Genomic DNA, 15,984 nt, shown 5'->3' with positions numbered 1-15,984 from the left:
GGTAAAGCCCCTTTATTTCTAACCTTCCCTTGGTGTTCTACAATGGGTTCCTGTGTGCTCGGTACTGAAAGTCCGAAGCCTGTGGTCGTCCTTTATTATTGTTTTTTAACTCTTTGGGCACATTTAGCCTGGGAACTGCTACCCTGACGTCTGGTCACCCCCAGGCCGTGTGTGTGTGTGTGTGTGTGTGTGTGTGTGTGTGTGTGTAGCCAGTTCATGGCCACCACCTCAGCTTTTCCATCTCTCCCCCATTCTCCCTCCCTTTCCTCTCCTCATTTTCCTTTCTGGTTACCTGTTGCTGAACTAATTCCCTCAAGTTGCTACTGGTGTTAAACTGCAGTTTGGGGAGAGGAGTGTGGGCACAGGGAGGTGTGTTGTGCCATGTCGGAGTGGAAGGCATATGAGGGTCATTCCTCCTCCTACGTGGCACCCATTTCTCTCCACCACTGAGTGCTCATGGCACACATTGAAAATATACACACAGAGCCAGGCACGGTGGCGCACCCCTGTAGTCTTAGCACCTTGGGAGGTTGAGGCAGGAGGATCACAAATTCAAGGGAAGCCTCAGCAACTTAGGCAGACCCTGTCTCAAAAAGTGAAAAGGTCTAGGGGTGTAGCTCAGTGGCAGAGCACCCCCAAGTTAATTTCCTAGTACCAAAATAGATATATTCACATATATGTGAATAAAATGTGCATAAATACTTGTATCTATTTACACATGGTATGATTTGGTGTTTAGAAAGCCATTGTGCCATGTTGGACCTATTTCATGACTTGTTCATATTTTCCTAGGCGTGAGAGATGGGGGCATTCCTAAAGGGGGTTCCACCGCCTGGTACGGCTTGTTGATAAAATACCATATTTGAACAATAATCCCATTCTTGGCATAATTAATAGAAAATTAGTTTCTAGAAGTAAAAATTGGGTCAGAAATAGAGATTATTAAAATGTACAGTTACAGAAGCCTGACCCTGTAAACCCCATTTATGCAACCAAGTTCCAGAGCGCTTTTGAGTACCCGTGACTCTGCGGCTTCTTCCTCTGGCTGGTGCCGAGTGGGCGAGAGGTTAGTCAACGAGGCGAAATTAAAACAGCACTGCACGTTACGTGGGTACCAGCCATCGGAAACCTATTTTGTATGCAAGGCAGCAATGCCGAGATATATGGAGAGCCCTCGGCTAAGTACAGGAGATAATTACATTTGGAATTTCACCGAGTTAAGTCATTTACAGCTTCAAATAGTTGCAGAGAAAAATCAGCCCAAACACCACTTAAACTTTTTGTTGTAAGTTTTCTAGATAGAAAGAATCTTTTTTTTTTTTAAATTAGCTCTCACCTTATATGACAAATTGTGTTTTGTTAGTAGGATTTTATTTTCTAGAGCTAGTTAATGATGTCCATTCTAATGACACACAGAAACTTAGCAGAACAGTAAGATATTTATCCAGGCAAAGGTCACATCAAAAAAATCCCCAATTTTTGTATGTCTTTGGAAATATCCTTAAACCTAACCTGTTGTGAAGAAGGAAAAAAAAAAGTGATAGATTTAGCACCCTATGCCTGTGAAAACCCGAGTTCCACAGTATGTACGCCCGGGCGCTGCGGTCTGCGTGGGTCTGGTATTTATGAAGTAATGCCCATTGCTGGATAAAGTCACCCTCCTGATGATGGGCTCTGATCCCTTGTTCTGGGTGGCCCAGGACTGCATGCTGCAGAATGCTCAGGGCAAGATGGAGGGGTTGTGAGTCACCCAGGAACTGCGCGTCTGCTTTACTAATTGTACACTCTGTACCGAGAGAGGTCAGGGGGAGGGAGACCCTCCGCCAGCCAGGCCATCTCTCCTGGCCATGGGACCGTGGGTTTCGGTGGGCGTGGCAAGATAAACGGAGAGCAGTCTTGGGTATCTGCAGATTTCACGTATGGATAGATTTCTTTTCGTGCTAAGGCTGTAGGTCAAACTGAAGATCATGTTTTCAATTTGTGATGGAAAGCAAGGTGCGATGGCAAGAAAGTGTGCTGTTGTGGTCACCTGCGACGGCCGCATCCCAGGCTGGGCTTCCGTGGAGGGAGAGACAGGCTCTTTTGGACAGGGCTGCTCGTGCAGGGCCTGAAGGATCATTAGATGGTGGCCTAGTGCTTGTCAGCAGTAGGCAGATTTCTCAGGCCTGATCCCAGAGGCTGAGGAAGGTTTTGACATTTTAAATAGTTAGGAGACCAAAACCAAAGGGTACCACTGTAGAACAGGTGAAAATGCCCTGAGGTCCGTACCTCGGTGCCAGCTCCAGAGGCTGTCCAGAGCCAGCGGTGCTGGGATCGCCTGTGCACGACCACAGCAGTGCCAAGTAACTGGCAGATCCCTGGTTCTCAGGTGAGATGGCAAAGCAGCCCGTGGCCAAGGGTGAGGGGAATCGAGTGGCATTACGCCGTTAGCCCCTCGGGCCTGCGTTCCCAGCTGCCTGGATTGTGCACGCCTCCTGTCCTCCCCTCCCACCCCTTCCTTCCTGGCCAAGGTGGAAAAGCCTGTGCTCTCCCCAAGTGGGTCAGGGCACCTCCTAGGCTGCACGAGCGCTCGCCAGCCTCGGAGGTCACCAGAGGCTTGCTGAGGGTGTTCCCTCCCTCATACTTTCTCACTTAGCAAGTGGTAGGCAGAACCCCCACCCTGCGCCATCTTGGCTGCGCCTCCGTGGGGTCCAGTCGTGCTGACATCAGGCAGGACGGCCCCCTGCATTCCGTCCTGCAGAAGTGACAGGAGACCACAAAGTTCTGGTAACTCTCCAGCAGAGCCACCCACCCATTGGATGGTGCTAGCTGACGCTAACACATTCTTGAAAGTGCCAGATGTTTACCCAGAAGAGGGTCTTGATGTTACAAAGAGGTCACACAATAACAGATTCTGCCCATCCGTTATTCAGTCAGGTGACACAGAGAAGAAAGGCCAGCAGTTTTAGTCTGTAACCCTCTTGAGCTCCAACGAGCCCTATCCAGGCCTCACTTGAGGGTCTGGGGTGCATCCTAGTGCTGCAGGGGACCCTGAGACAAGGCTTCCTGTTTCTCTGAAGCTCAGCGCCTCCATGTCAGTGTGGTTGCACTTGCCACTTCTCAGGCTGGTGTCGGGAAGTGCACTTCTGAATGGACCCTCGACTGACAGTCCTGGTGCCTGTGGAGGCTGAGAACAGGGAATGAGGCCCCTGCTCCAGCAGGAACACGGGAGCAGACACGTTTATGCATGGAGAGTGGCCTTTGCAGGTGCCCTTTCCCAGGACACTGTCCCCCATCCTCACATCGTAGGCTGGGGTTCACTGCCCTAGAGGGAGTGCCCTCTACCTGCCTGGCCCAAGGGCTACTTCTTTTCCATTAGAGAAGTGTACCCCAGTCCAGGAAATTTCCTGAACCTCCAGGCATCTCAGAGTGGGCTGCAGAATCTGCATGGAGTAACTTGACTTTGAGAACCGTTGGTACCATTGAGCCCTCCAGGGGAGAGCCGTTCCCCAAGGGTGGTGGCTGGGCCGGAGCAGGAGGAGAGCTGTGAAGCGGCAGGCCCACAGGCCTCTGTCCACACAGCAGCCCTTGAGCCTGGAACACTGGACCAGATCTTCCAGCGTGCAGTGATGGAGGCTCCTTAGGTCTAAACTAGAGGATCACAGTAAAGGACCAACAGGAGGCTTCAGAGGGCAGATTCAGGTCCAGCAGTGACCGTCACTAGTGGAGGCCACTTGAGCCCTGGGCTGTGTACCTGTGCAGGCCCTGGCATCTGAACCCCAGAAAATTCCTCTTACCCATGAGAGACGGCCCTTTGTGTCTCGTCTGTCAGTGATGTCCCTCAGTCTCAGGGAACAGTGGCTAGAGACACTTCCCTTCACAGAGCTGCCGATGGGCTCCTGTGCATAAATGAAACCAAAAGCAGGACTTTTTGAGGTCAGAGAGTACAGTGTAAGATTTCATCTCTTGAATGTCTCCTTGACAGATTCTTCCGGAATGTTGTACAAAGGGGTGCGTTAGAAGTGGGGCAGCATTCTCACATGGTCTCAGTGCAGGTGCATTCATGACGTGCTTATCTGTCAGCCTTTTGTGTTCGGGGGGGGGGCGGGGGGGGCTTTCCACTTGGAGGCAAGGAAGCGTCCTGTTCAGCAGACAGCAGCCAGCCAGGACCTGCCTCTCTCGGAAAACCAGGCATCGCTAGCGTAGCTGCCTTTTCCTGATGAGAGATGGGTTTCCTTGTGTCCCAGGACTGCGCCATGGGGTCAGACTGTCCTGAGTCCTGGGGTGGGGTGTCTTTGGCATGCAGGGATAGAGAGGACTGGGAGCTGAGGCAGAGCCTGAGGGCTCAGGACAGTGTCCTGCAGCCCCGTCACTGAGAGACCCTCTGAGATGGGTATTAACGCAGCAAGAGACGGCGGCAACTCAGCGGGGACCGCACCACTGCCTGTGGACGGGCAGGAGTTAGATGTGCGGCTTCTGCTGCTTAACACATGATTGAGGGAGCTCCGTGGTGATCCAGGCCCCGGGTGCCGCTTCCTGGCCAGGGACCAGCCTCCACCACCGCACCAGGCCAGGTTCCTAAGAGAGGGGGAGCCTTTGACAAGGACAGTCTGGCCGAGGGCCCTGGAGGACTGAGTCGGATTGTAGGGTGAGGGAGAAGGACGGCGCTCGCCTTCCTGAAATCCGTGTGTCTGTTCCAAACGAGACGGGCTGACCCGAGGTCTGCTTGCTGGGAATGAGGGAGATTTTTGAGACTTGGGGTTTTCAGTTTAAAAGCTGAGAGCGTCTTGGGCAAGCTGGGGACAAGAGCGCTTGAGTGCCCCTCGTTCCGCTCATGATCACTTCAGAGGAGCTCAGGGACCACTCTTCCCTGAGCCGCTGTCTGCCAAGACACTGTCCCCAGTTCCGTCACATCCTCGCCTTCCCTATGAACAGCGCTCACCCTCTTCCCTTGGTTCTGAGTCACTTTTTAAAGAAAAAAAACGGGAGGTTAGGGATTAGCCTGTGTCTCGCCTCTAGTGAGCACGTGTGGTGTCATGCTGCTGCTGTGTTGGAAAAGGCGGGAGGATCCCCATGGTGAGGGTGACCACCGCCAGCCTCCTAGATCCCAGGAGACAATTTCCCTTCCCACTCCTCCTGGAGGAGCACCCCAAGGCAGAGGCAGGCAGAGTCACTTGCTGCAAGCCACCGTTAAATACTGAGCAAAGCCTGGGAGGGCCACAAGGCCTGGCAGCCCGAGCCCTTCCTCTTGCCCAGGGGTCCCCGTGGCCCTCGGGGCTCTGGGCTTATGCCGTGAGCTGCCGAGGCTGGTTTTAAAACCTGGCTGGCTCGTGGGTGGCGTCCCCTCTGCTTCCCAGAGCCATCTCCTGTGGAGCCCGGCAAGGTCCCTGGGAAGGTCCCACCTGCACGAGGCACTGAGAGCTCTGAGAAGGTGCGGCAGGGAGGGACGTGCAGGGCTGCCCTGGCGGGTGGGGACCGAGTCCCGCACCACGCCTTGCTAGAGGCACTTTGCCTGCCATGGGGTCCCTGTTAGAGTGGCTCATCCTCACCCAGCTCCAGGCCTCAGTGAGCGGCTCTAGCAGTGCTGCCCGCTTCAGTCCTCTCTGACCCCCTGAGCCAGCTCCCCGAGTGAGCTGGGGACAGAGTGCCCAACAGTAGTGTAGCCTCGCACGGACACCGCTTTGCAGCTGGGACCAAGGAGGAGAAGAGAGGGAGTCCAGGTTTCTCCCTTCCTCATCCCTTGAACACCAAGGTGCTGACTTTTCATGATTTAGAATCCTGCCTAACTCCGGGAGCACTGGAATTCCTAGACTATGACTGACTGTTAGTGTGCGTCTGCTTCAAATGTCGAGAGAGCCTTTAAGAACAGCTCGTGAGGAATGCTGAGACGGGGCGGTGCGTGAGGACGGGGAGGGCCTGCGGCCGGGTGAAACAAGCCATGGACTGCCCGCCACCAGCGCCTGTGGCTAAGGAGTCTTGACAGGTTGTCCCCGGGGCTGAGCTCAGCGGGCACTGGAGCTGCCCTGGAGTGGGAAGGAGAACGGCGGCTCAGCCACTGCTGGGTTTGCCAGCAGGACTTGGGTTGTGTTCCTCCCAGGGGTCAGGTATGTGTGTGCGTGTAGTGTGTGAATGTGTGCGGGGTGTGTGTGCATGTGTAGAGTGTGTACGGTGTGTGTAGTGTGTGTATAGTGTGTAGTGTGTGCATAATGTGTGTAGTGTGTGTATAGTGTGTAGTGTGTGCATAATGTGTGTAGTGTGTGTATAGTGTGTGTATGCATGTGCGTGGCAGAGGGCACGGTCTCCCAGACTTGCCTGGTTCCCTGCACACGTGGAGGCCTTGTTCCAACGAGACCATCTGCTTGCAGATGTGGAAGCGTGGGCTTGGCAGGGCAGGGTGGTGTCTGCTGACTTTGCACGCCTGCTCTGGAGGCCCAGAAGCGGAGACCAGCTCAGGGGTGAGGGGCAGAGGCAGAGGCAATAGAAAACTCAGGTGATCCCTGTGATCCCATCCGACCAAGCCCACAGTGCCCACCGGGACCCTGGTCTTCTTTCTGGCCCCTGCTATCTGCATGCCCTCTGATGGTTTTGCCTGTGGCCTCAGTTTCCCCAGGACTGGAGGACCTCAAGTGGCCAACCAGGCCTCACCTCCACTGAGTGGAGTGACCAGCCTGGCCCTTGTTGTCCTCCGTTGAGATGTCGGCACCACTGAACACAGACCAAGCCCCGTTCTCGTTGTAGCAGTTTTGTTTCCCTGCTCTGCTAAGGGACCGCGGAATGTCCTTGGTCTTCTCCTGCAGCTCTGCAGACGTGATCCGAGGCCACACTAACAGAAGAGGGCACAGTGTCCCCCGTGCAGGGAAGATGCTGCAAGAGCCAAGGGTGATTGCCCGCGAGGAAGGGCTTTATCTTTCCGTCCCCTAAAACCCTAAAATCATTCCTCTTCCCAGCTAGCCCAGCTCCATTGAACCCCTGTTGTGTGGACCCAGATTCTAAACACACACTCAGCCAGTGTAGACTCATGTAATTGTGCCTGAATTCTGAGTATTCACGAGGCACCAGTCCCTGGCCTACACAGGGCGCGTCTCCTCTGCAGAGTGACCCCTCAGAGCTCAGATGGCCATTGCACACACAGGAGAATGGACAGCGGAGCACGGGTCAGAGCTGCAGGTGACCACCCACCCTGAGCAGCTCCGCCTGCCGTGACCACGGTGGTTCTTGTCTGCCACCCACCTGTTCTGGCCCACCCGTTCTCGTCTTGGTGTCACAGCGTTAACGTTTCTTGTTAACTTGCTGGAGCTTTAGTCGGCCTTTGGCCTGCACCAGCCACCGCCTCTCCCTGCCCTTCCTGGGGCTCCTTCCGGTTCAGAGGGAGCTGGAGTCTGCGGGCCGAGCCGAGTATCTGTGTCTCCGTTCTGGGAGGAGAGGGTGTGGGAGGGCTGATGGGCAGCAAGGCTCAGGGGTGATGCGTTCAAGCCGTAGGGGACACAAGGCCCGGGGGTGATGCGTTCAAGCCATAGGGGACATGGACGCCTGTGAAGGACCAGCCAGCTCCACAAGGGCCCTGCGGCTCCTGCAGAGCAAGATGTGGTTCCTCGAGTGTGAACGTGTTGCCATTTTGCCCTAAAACACAAAGCCAGTCTGGTGGGTTTCTTTTCCTAATGGTGGGAACAGTTTGTTGGGGGCGACCGTTGACCAAGCCCCGGGCCTGTCTGGGGAGTGGTCCGGGTGGGTTTGCGCTGACCCCAACACAAGCTGCAGTTCTTCCTTGTTACGGGACCTTCCCTGGGATGCTGAGCCGAGGCTCGTAGGAGCTCGCCACGTGGGTTCTTCCAAGTCCCCCTTCTTGTGGCTGTCACCTGTGGGGTTGTGCGTGTGCTGTGGACACGTGTCCAGGGGCTGTCTCTCCAGTACAGTGTGAGGTTGGGGTAGCCCAGCCGGGCTGACATTTGGATGGACTGGTTCCTTTTGATGTGGGAAGCTTCGGTGTTCCTTTTATCGGACTTGGTTTCTGTAATTGCTGCACTAATAATGTCACTCCCAAATTAAGTCATATTCAGCAGAGTCTTGAGTAAGTAGCACCTCTGACCCTTTAATTCGGGTTGTCCAGCATGGCCAGTCCCTTCTTGTTTTTAAAAAGAGCAACCTAGCTGGGCACGGTGGTGCACACCTGTAATCCCAGCAGCTTGGGAGGCTGGGGCAGGAGGATCACAAGTTCAAAACCAGCCTTGGCAACTCCATGAGATCCTGTCTCTAAATAAAATATAATAAAAGGGCTCAGGGTTCAATCTCCCCTATCAAAAAAAGAAAAGGGCGCCAGAGATGCTTCACAGTCCTCCTGCCCCGTGACGATTTTAAAACCAAGCAGTTTTTCTTTTTTTAATCTAAGAATTTTTTCTAAGTTTTAATATAAAAAAATAGCTTAGGAGACTTCACATAAAAAAAAATAAGTAACTGCACTAAAATGCCATTCCCAACATTTTAATTGTTCCAACTGAGTCGCTTTGGGAAACTGAATTCCTTCAGCATTATGTATTCAGGGCTCCCTGAGTTCGGCTGTTCGATAACTCGCTAAAGAGCAGGATGAATAACATAAAGTGACTCCTAATATGGAATCATTTTCATTTCCTGTTTGTTGAAAGATAAATGCTAACACTGTAAGGCTTTTTTTCTTCTTCTTCTTAATTTATTCCTCCCTGAGCCACAAGGGAATAAAGAGAAAGAAAAAAATCAAACGCGATATGGTTTGCGACTGAGTCATCCAGCCAGGACGAGCCCGTGGTGCTCTGCTCCTTTTGTACCTTGCCCTCTTTTCCGTCTGCCCCCATGCCCGAGCCCCTCTCCCCGCAGACAGTCACTTCCCTACAAAAGTGAAGCATTTTCAATTTTGGAATAATTGTCATCTTGCAAAAATTGCTTTCAAAAGGATGTAAGGTGAATTATGTCACATAGAAGGAATGAGCCCCTTCGCATTGCTAAGGTATTATTTTGGAAAAATGGTCTAGAAAAGTATTGAAATAAAACTATATGTAGATTCTTTCCCATTCTCTCTCCCCTTCTGCCCTCCCACTCTCCCTTGCTCTCATTAATCTCTCCTGTATTTTCACTGAGGCACTCTGCTGTTCTTTTAAATATACCTTTTACCTTTGGGGGGATATATTTCCCCCTTTTTAAACCAAAGTTGTCACTGTATATTCCCTGTGCCCAACTGTCTTGAGTCATCAAAGTCGTTGAGTTAAAACAGCCCAAGCACAAAGGTTGTAGCACCCAATAAGTAGGAAGCCAGCACCTGCTCTATGCCTCCAATCAGAAACGTCTCCTGACATCAGAAGACTCAGATCACGATAATGGCGGGTCCCCACTTGGACATGTGTGTGAGCTCACTCTGTCCCCGTGGGGATGGGAACCGTACGGCAAGTCCCCACATGAATACGTGAGTGAGCTCACTGTGTCCCGGTGGGGATGGGAACTGTCCACCAGACTTCTGACCCTGGTTCTCTCTGCTGACGTCACCCGCCAGCACCGTCTTACTCTGTGCTACCTGTGAAGAAAGGTGAGCCTACGTCTGCACAGATGTATCCATCTGTCTGGGTTTCTCCACGACCCCAACAGGTGCGTCTACGAGTCGTAGCTGCCTCACTCACCATCCTCTGAGTCAGGCTAGTCAACAGGCATGATTCACCTGTGTCTTTACCTGGGCCTGCTCCCCGGGCCTCCTTGGTGCCGGCAGGTCGGGAACTCCCCAGTTCAAGGCTAATGCATCTGGTCTTGAGAAATCTCACACTCACACCTCCGGTTCCTGGGCGTTTGGCAGTGTGTCTATGAATTCCAAAATGAAGAGGCCAGCACATGGTTTTCTCACACTTCGTGGAGCCATAGTTACATGGAATATGTGTGATTTAGTGAAACAGTCGTGCATCTGTATTCTCAGAGATAACGAACGACCCCTTTTCTTCCTACTAGCTTGCTAAAGACAAAGAACGCCTCCAGGCCATGATGACCCACCTGCATGTGAAGTCTACGGAACCCAAAGCCGCCCCTCAGCCCGTAAGTACTGGTGGACATCCAGGGGGCCATGACACTGAGTGGTCCTCTTCTGCCTCCTGTCCAGGTGTGGGGAGGGGGACAGCCCTGCAGGGGCACGTTTTCGTGCGGAGGTTTCTGGTGCCCATTCCTGGTGAGGGCAGTGTGCCGGGCATCTGGGGAGACACGGGATGAGTCAGACATGGTCCTTGCCCGTGAGGCCAAGCTACCAGCTCTTGTTTGGAGCAGAGTCATCTCCGCTGAACCCTGGTACTGAAACGCATTCTGAGCGCTTGCCAGGGGCGGGACCATGGCAGCAGAAGGAAGAGGCATCTAGGCCAGGCAGGGCCAGGGACAGTGTTGTGTTAGTACAGGGGCAGGAAGAGTCCAGCCCAAGTGATGGTCAAGGGGAAAGGACCCTGTTGGGCTGCTGCAGCCCGCGTGATGGAGACGCCCGGTGCACCCGGCACCCGGCGGGGAGTGAGCTCCGTGCAGGCAGGACCAGGGTTCTCCTAGCTCTTGGTTCCCTGTAGAAGGCCTTGAAGGGTGCCATCGCAGCATGAGCGGTGAACACCCAGGTGCGAGGATGATGCCCAAGTGCAGATCCTGCCTGGGACCTTGCTCCTGGGAATGAGCTCTCTTGAGCGGGTGTCTCTCTCTCTCACACATGTTCCTAAAAACCTCCTGGTAGCTTCAACTGATTATTCAAAATGGAGACAGTGCTTTGCCTCTTGATTTTAAGATTTGTAAAATTTAAAGGTACACTGCCTTTATTTGATTTTGCTGGGAGTCACTGTGTGAAAATTAATTGAGCGTTGACAATCTATAGTTAGTACCAGCAATTTTAATCAATATGCAATGATGCAGCATAATGGCAAAGTATTGGTTTATCTGTTTTGACTGATTTTTTTCTATAAATAAAGCAAACACACACCCATATATGTATGATTTATGGTGATAGAAATAAAACGGAGTCAGACTATTAACCCAGCAAATATGGTAGCCTGCCAAGATGCAGTTGGCAGACAAAATTAATGTCTGAAACAGAGCACATTACTGAGATATAGGACATAAAATCATTAACCACTCTGCGTATCCATTTTTACTAGGAGAGAGTCCTTAGTCCGTGTACTTCCCTGGGATGGCTGTAGGACTGGACGGGCAGGTTACCACCAGGAAGGAAGGAACCATGCCTTCGGCTCTGCCCTCCCCCAGCCCCTTCTTCTGAGGAGGGTTCTGGAAGAGTGGAGCCCGCAGTGGCATGGCTGGGGACCCAGGGCACGCACTGTCTCGAGCCCTCGGGAGGCCTAGAGACGACTCCAGTGGAAGTTCTCCCACTCGCTGCAGGGGAAGAAGGGGGTAGTGTCCTCTTCCTCCCTGGATTCAGGTCGGATTGACGCAGCACCTAGGAGAGGACTTGTTGGGGATCACAGGGCTGTTTGGCAGGAGGAGGGATCTGTCCACAGAGAGGAAGGGCAAGCCCGCGTGGGCACCATATACGCGAAGCCCACACTGGCTGAGAGGACCCTTGGGAATGGCCCCAGGGACCGTGTTAAGCCTCCTGTAAACAGGGAAAAGCAGCAGTGGGGGTGGGTGAACAGGAAAGGATGGTTTGCCTTGATTAGTGTTAAAAAAAAATGTTTTACATTCTAGAAAATTATAACTTTGAAGGGGACCTCCTACTAAATTTATTTTTAACTGCTCTATTGAAAATTCTCTACCCCTAGTCAACATTATCTCTCAGTAGCTCAGCACAGTATTTCTTTATTAAAAGAAATAGGCACGAATATTTTTGACTGAAAAATTAATAGCTTTTGAATTCATACACAGCAGGTTTTCTTTTGCAAAGAAGTCCAATATCGCCGCACAGCACTTCTATAACCATTTATTTAGAGTCCAAGTCAAACCTTTGACAGCTAGCACAGCTCTACAAGGCAGGATAAAGAGCCCCGAGATGTAAACCAACAATGGCCGTCTGTGTGAGGCTCGCCATTGTCAAATACATAGATTGTTTGGATTAGTTTATGTAAATGTACTGTTGTATTACCCTTTGGGAAAAAAAAGATCACATTTGTGTATGAAAAGTGGTTCCCTTCACAGGCTGCTTTATAAATCCCTTATCCTTTAACTTGCATGTAAGAAGTGAAATCGGTGCCTGGCAAGCAGATACTGTGTCACACACTCTGCCGTCCGAAAGAACCTGCCTTCTTTTCATTTATTGGAAAATAGAAAATTTTATTATAGATACCATCTTATAAATCAGGAATTATTAAAATATGTATAGGTGAGGCATTGGGAAATTAATTATAGAAGATAGACGTGTGATGTTTTGCATAAATTTTCACTTCCTTGCCAAGAAGAGCGCTGAGGGAAGGGCACAGCACACACGCCCTTGCCACTGGCGACTCTGGGGGCCCAGCGCCGTGTGGCCACCCATCTTCACGTGTCAAGTGTCCCCACTGGCAGGTAATTAATTTGTCGGGCCTGGTGTTGGAGCCTGGTGTGAGTTTGGGCGCCGGGCTCGTGCCGAGGTGAGCCTCGGGGACTGGGGGCGTGGCCCTGCCATAGGGTCCATTCCTGTGGAAGAGCAGCTGTGTGTTTCTTTAAGAATCCTTAGTCACTGAGTGACAGAACGCCTTGCTGTAAGTGCTGCCCACACTGGGTGCTGTGGGGTGCGAGTCTCTCTGCTTGTCCCCAGTCGCCCGGCTGTCCCTGCCCTTCTTGGACTGCTCTGATGTCAGCTGGGATGCACTGTCTGAATCCCAGGGTGGAGGTTCTTGGATCATGATGGCTAGAGGGGCACTGACCACAGGACAGTGTCCACGGTGGCGTGGATCTGAGCGGGAGCCCCTGGGAAGAGAGCCGGGGGCCACGGCCATGCCAGTGCCCTGTCTTGCTGTCCCTTTTCTCTCAGGACTGTGCCCAGGACGCGAGGGCGGCTATCTTCCAGGGGAATGTCTGCCTGGGAAGGCAAGCTCCTCTTCCAGCAGAGATTGATGGGGCAGGGAAGGCGATGGCCCTGGGTGTCTGGGTTCAGTGCTGCCTGAGAGCCTGAAAGGTGGACGGGTAGAGACCTCTAGAAGGCCAGGCCGAGGGGGATGAAGGCTTGGGAGCGTATGGCCGCGTCCTCGGGGTGCACGCTGGGAGGGGAGGCGCTCCCTGCTCTCGGGTTGCTCCTGCATGGAAAAGGGTGGAGAATCCCTGGGGGTGGCCGCAGGCTCTCGGGCTGGGCACCCGTGGGTGGCGAAGGGCCACCTTAGTGCAGTGCGGATGTTTTAAAGGACCCTCCCTTCCCAGGGAAGGCAGAGCTGTGGCTAGAGCCCTAAGGAAGTTCCAACCTGCCCAGGCCCCCCCGTGTCCCTGCTCACTGCAGGGAGCACTGGCTGCGGGACAGCAGCCGCAGAAACCCGTCGGTTAGGGCTTGATGAAGTTGTTACGGATTTCTTTAAAAAGACCTTTTGCTGTCATTGTGGCAGGGAACACCATAAATCCGGTTTTATAACCTGGGACAGAGCAGTGTGCCCTGCTCCGGGGCAGAGCTGCGCCTGAGGGCCCCCCAGGTGGGGAGCAGCATTCTCTCAGATTGGGTGGGCGAGGGACACCGTGCTGGTGGCAGGGCCTTCCCCTCGGAAGTGCCGTGAAGCATGTTTGGAGAAGCAGGCCGGGTGACGTTCCTTGTTACCTGTTTTCTTTAGCCACAGCAGTTGGGGCTGTTTGGAAATGGCTTTTAGCTACTATAAAAACTAAAGTACCCCCCCCAACGAAGGGCCAGCACACCCTGGGGGAGCGGCAGGTGGCACGGGCTGCCGTCCATGGCTCTGCGGCTCCATGCTGCTGTGTGGACTATCCGTCGCCCTGCCCGCTCACTTGGGCCTGGGAGTCTTGGTTGTGTGTCCTGCTTGCTGCACTGTAGCAGGCCTCTGCCAGGGGAGGGCAGCGAAGGCTCTGGACAGCCGGCAGCTGCCCCCGTGCCCTGCCTCCTGGCCTGGCACCACTGGGCTCTGATTCAGTGATTCCTGCCTGCAGACCTCACTGCTGTTTAGGCAGGATTCGGCCAGTGGAACCAAGGGTCCCCAGTGTGCGCGTCCCTCAGGCTTCAGTTCCAGGTCCCCCTTTGTTCTCTGAACCTGTTTTCCAGTGAGGCAGGAGCCTCTGGACATGCCCACAGCAAGGCCTCTGTCTGGAGCTGACATCAGCGGTCTGCTTATTTTCTTAAGACAGCGTGACTCATCTTCCTTGCATAGGAGAGGAGGTCTCTGGGTGAAAAGTGAAGATCCATCTTTTAAGAAAGGACTGAGTACCACCGTGGGTAGCTGAGAGACCTCCAGGGCAGTGCTGTGGCCACGGAGGGAGAAGAGTGCTAGGGGCACACTCAGTCTCCTCTAGCAAATCAAACGCTGCAGCCATTTTAAGTGACAGAAGAATTTAACTTTTGGCCAGAGTTTCAAAGAGATTATCTCTGCTGAAATCATCCGTGATGGAAGCCTGCCATGGAGAGAAATTCAGAGTTACTAACTTTTCTAAACATAGCAACTTCTTTTTAAATAGAAGATGAACACAATAAGAAAAATGGGCTTTCCACCAGGAACAGACGCCACCCCCCCCCCAGCCCCATCCCTTCCTGCTCTGTGCCCTGGGGCGGGATGGGATGGGGTGGGGCAGGGCAGGGGAGGCTCTCCTAAGACCTTAGCTGAGATGAGAACCAGGGAGCCCAGGTGCCCACTTTCCTAATGAGGAGGAGTATCTCCTGGTGTGCTGGGCCACTCGCCCACGGCTGCCGTCCTGGTCCCCTTCTTCAGAGCCTCTGTGATGGACGGTGCAGGTTAGTCTGGAATCCCTCCAGCGCTGCCTTCTCTCCTGGCCTGTCGCCGAGATGGTCTCCTCTCAAGACTCGGCTGGCCCAAGGTTTCCCAGTCGAGGAACTCGCGGTGCAGGGGAAGGGTGGCCACGTCACTGGCTGCTGGTCCAGCTTCTGCTGGTTTTGAGAGGCAGAGCACCCTCCATCTGGAGTGCACGCTTTTTTGTTCTCCCTTCCCTCTCAGCTACATCATGTTTAATTTGAAGTCTGGGCTCCTTTGGCAAATTAGCAATTAGAGCGATTTTGTGGGGATGTGTGTATGTGTCATTAGTTTCCCTGCAAATTAATAGCAGGGGCAGGGGTCAGCCGGGAATTTTCCACTCGACGGTAGCTTCTCCACGCAGACCTGGTTCTGGATTTTGGATGGCCACAGCTGCTTTCGCCACCCTCTTCCTCTAGGAACTGCCTTTTAATTAGTTTACCTCATAGCCATCATTACAAACATTACTGCCACCCCTCCTTGAAATAGAATTACTGTTTCTACAAAATATCCCAGTGACATCTTGCACCACTGCGCACCGATGGAGGGGTCACCCGATGCAGCATTTAATCATTAGATCACCTCCATCCGCGTCTCCTAATTAGAGTCCTTACAATACATTTTTATCTGGTAATTAGCTGAGATTGGCTGCTTCCTCTGAGGCTTATTAGAGCCAGCCCAGCAGTGGGTGTGAATCACGGTGTCATTTGTCAAGCCTGGTAAACCCTCTCTGCTCCCTTCTGGCTCGCTGTTGATTTCCACTTGCTACCCACACTCAGAAGCATCCAGAAAATTCCACCTGTACCTCTTTCTTGGTGCGCTGAGCTAACCTGGAGGGATGTTGTTTCTCTTTGTTGCCCTCTGTGGTGGGATTGGTGCAGGTCTTAAGAGCTTCGCAGGAATCGAGTCCTTTTTGCATCTGGGGTCACTGTGTGGGGCTCCTCTACTTTTCTTGGATGTTAGCAACCAGAGGGTCGGGCTTACCCTCGCCAAATATTCATGAGGTTCGTTTTGGGTGGTTACACTAGGAGAGCAGGCTGGATGACCTTCTCAAGGGAGTCAGGAGGAGTAAGTGTTTCCCAAGGACATAAGTTTTCTTGCTGTGTTTTAAGCAGTGTGATTAGAGTAACGGTCTTAACCTGAAAAG

The 15,984-nt window shown here is 52.9% G+C and overlaps 1 protein-coding gene across 7 annotated transcripts in view; it reads left to right on the top strand.

Moving 5' to 3' along the window:
* Positions 1-15,984, top strand: part of Foxp1 (forkhead box P1) — a 518,767-nt gene that overhangs the window by 484,548 nt on the left and 18,235 nt on the right. For all 7 annotated transcript variants that reach the window (XM_077793425.1, XM_077793427.1, XM_026392656.2 and 4 more), the window contains 2 exons: position 1; positions 9,940-10,023. The exon at position 1 is cut by the window's left edge and continues 87 nt beyond it. In XM_077793425.1, coding sequence (XP_077649551.1) covers position 1; positions 9,940-10,023 — 85 coding nt within the window. The remainder of the gene's footprint in view (positions 2-9,939; positions 10,024-15,984) is intronic.

The sequence above is a fragment of the Urocitellus parryii genome, chromosome 16, assembly GCF_045843805.1.
Source record: "Urocitellus parryii isolate mUroPar1 chromosome 16, mUroPar1.hap1, whole genome shotgun sequence".
NCBI lineage: Eukaryota > Metazoa > Chordata > Mammalia > Rodentia > Sciuridae > Urocitellus > Urocitellus parryii.
Note: the sequence above shows the minus strand (reverse complement) of the source record. Positions and strands in the feature narration are given on the sequence as shown.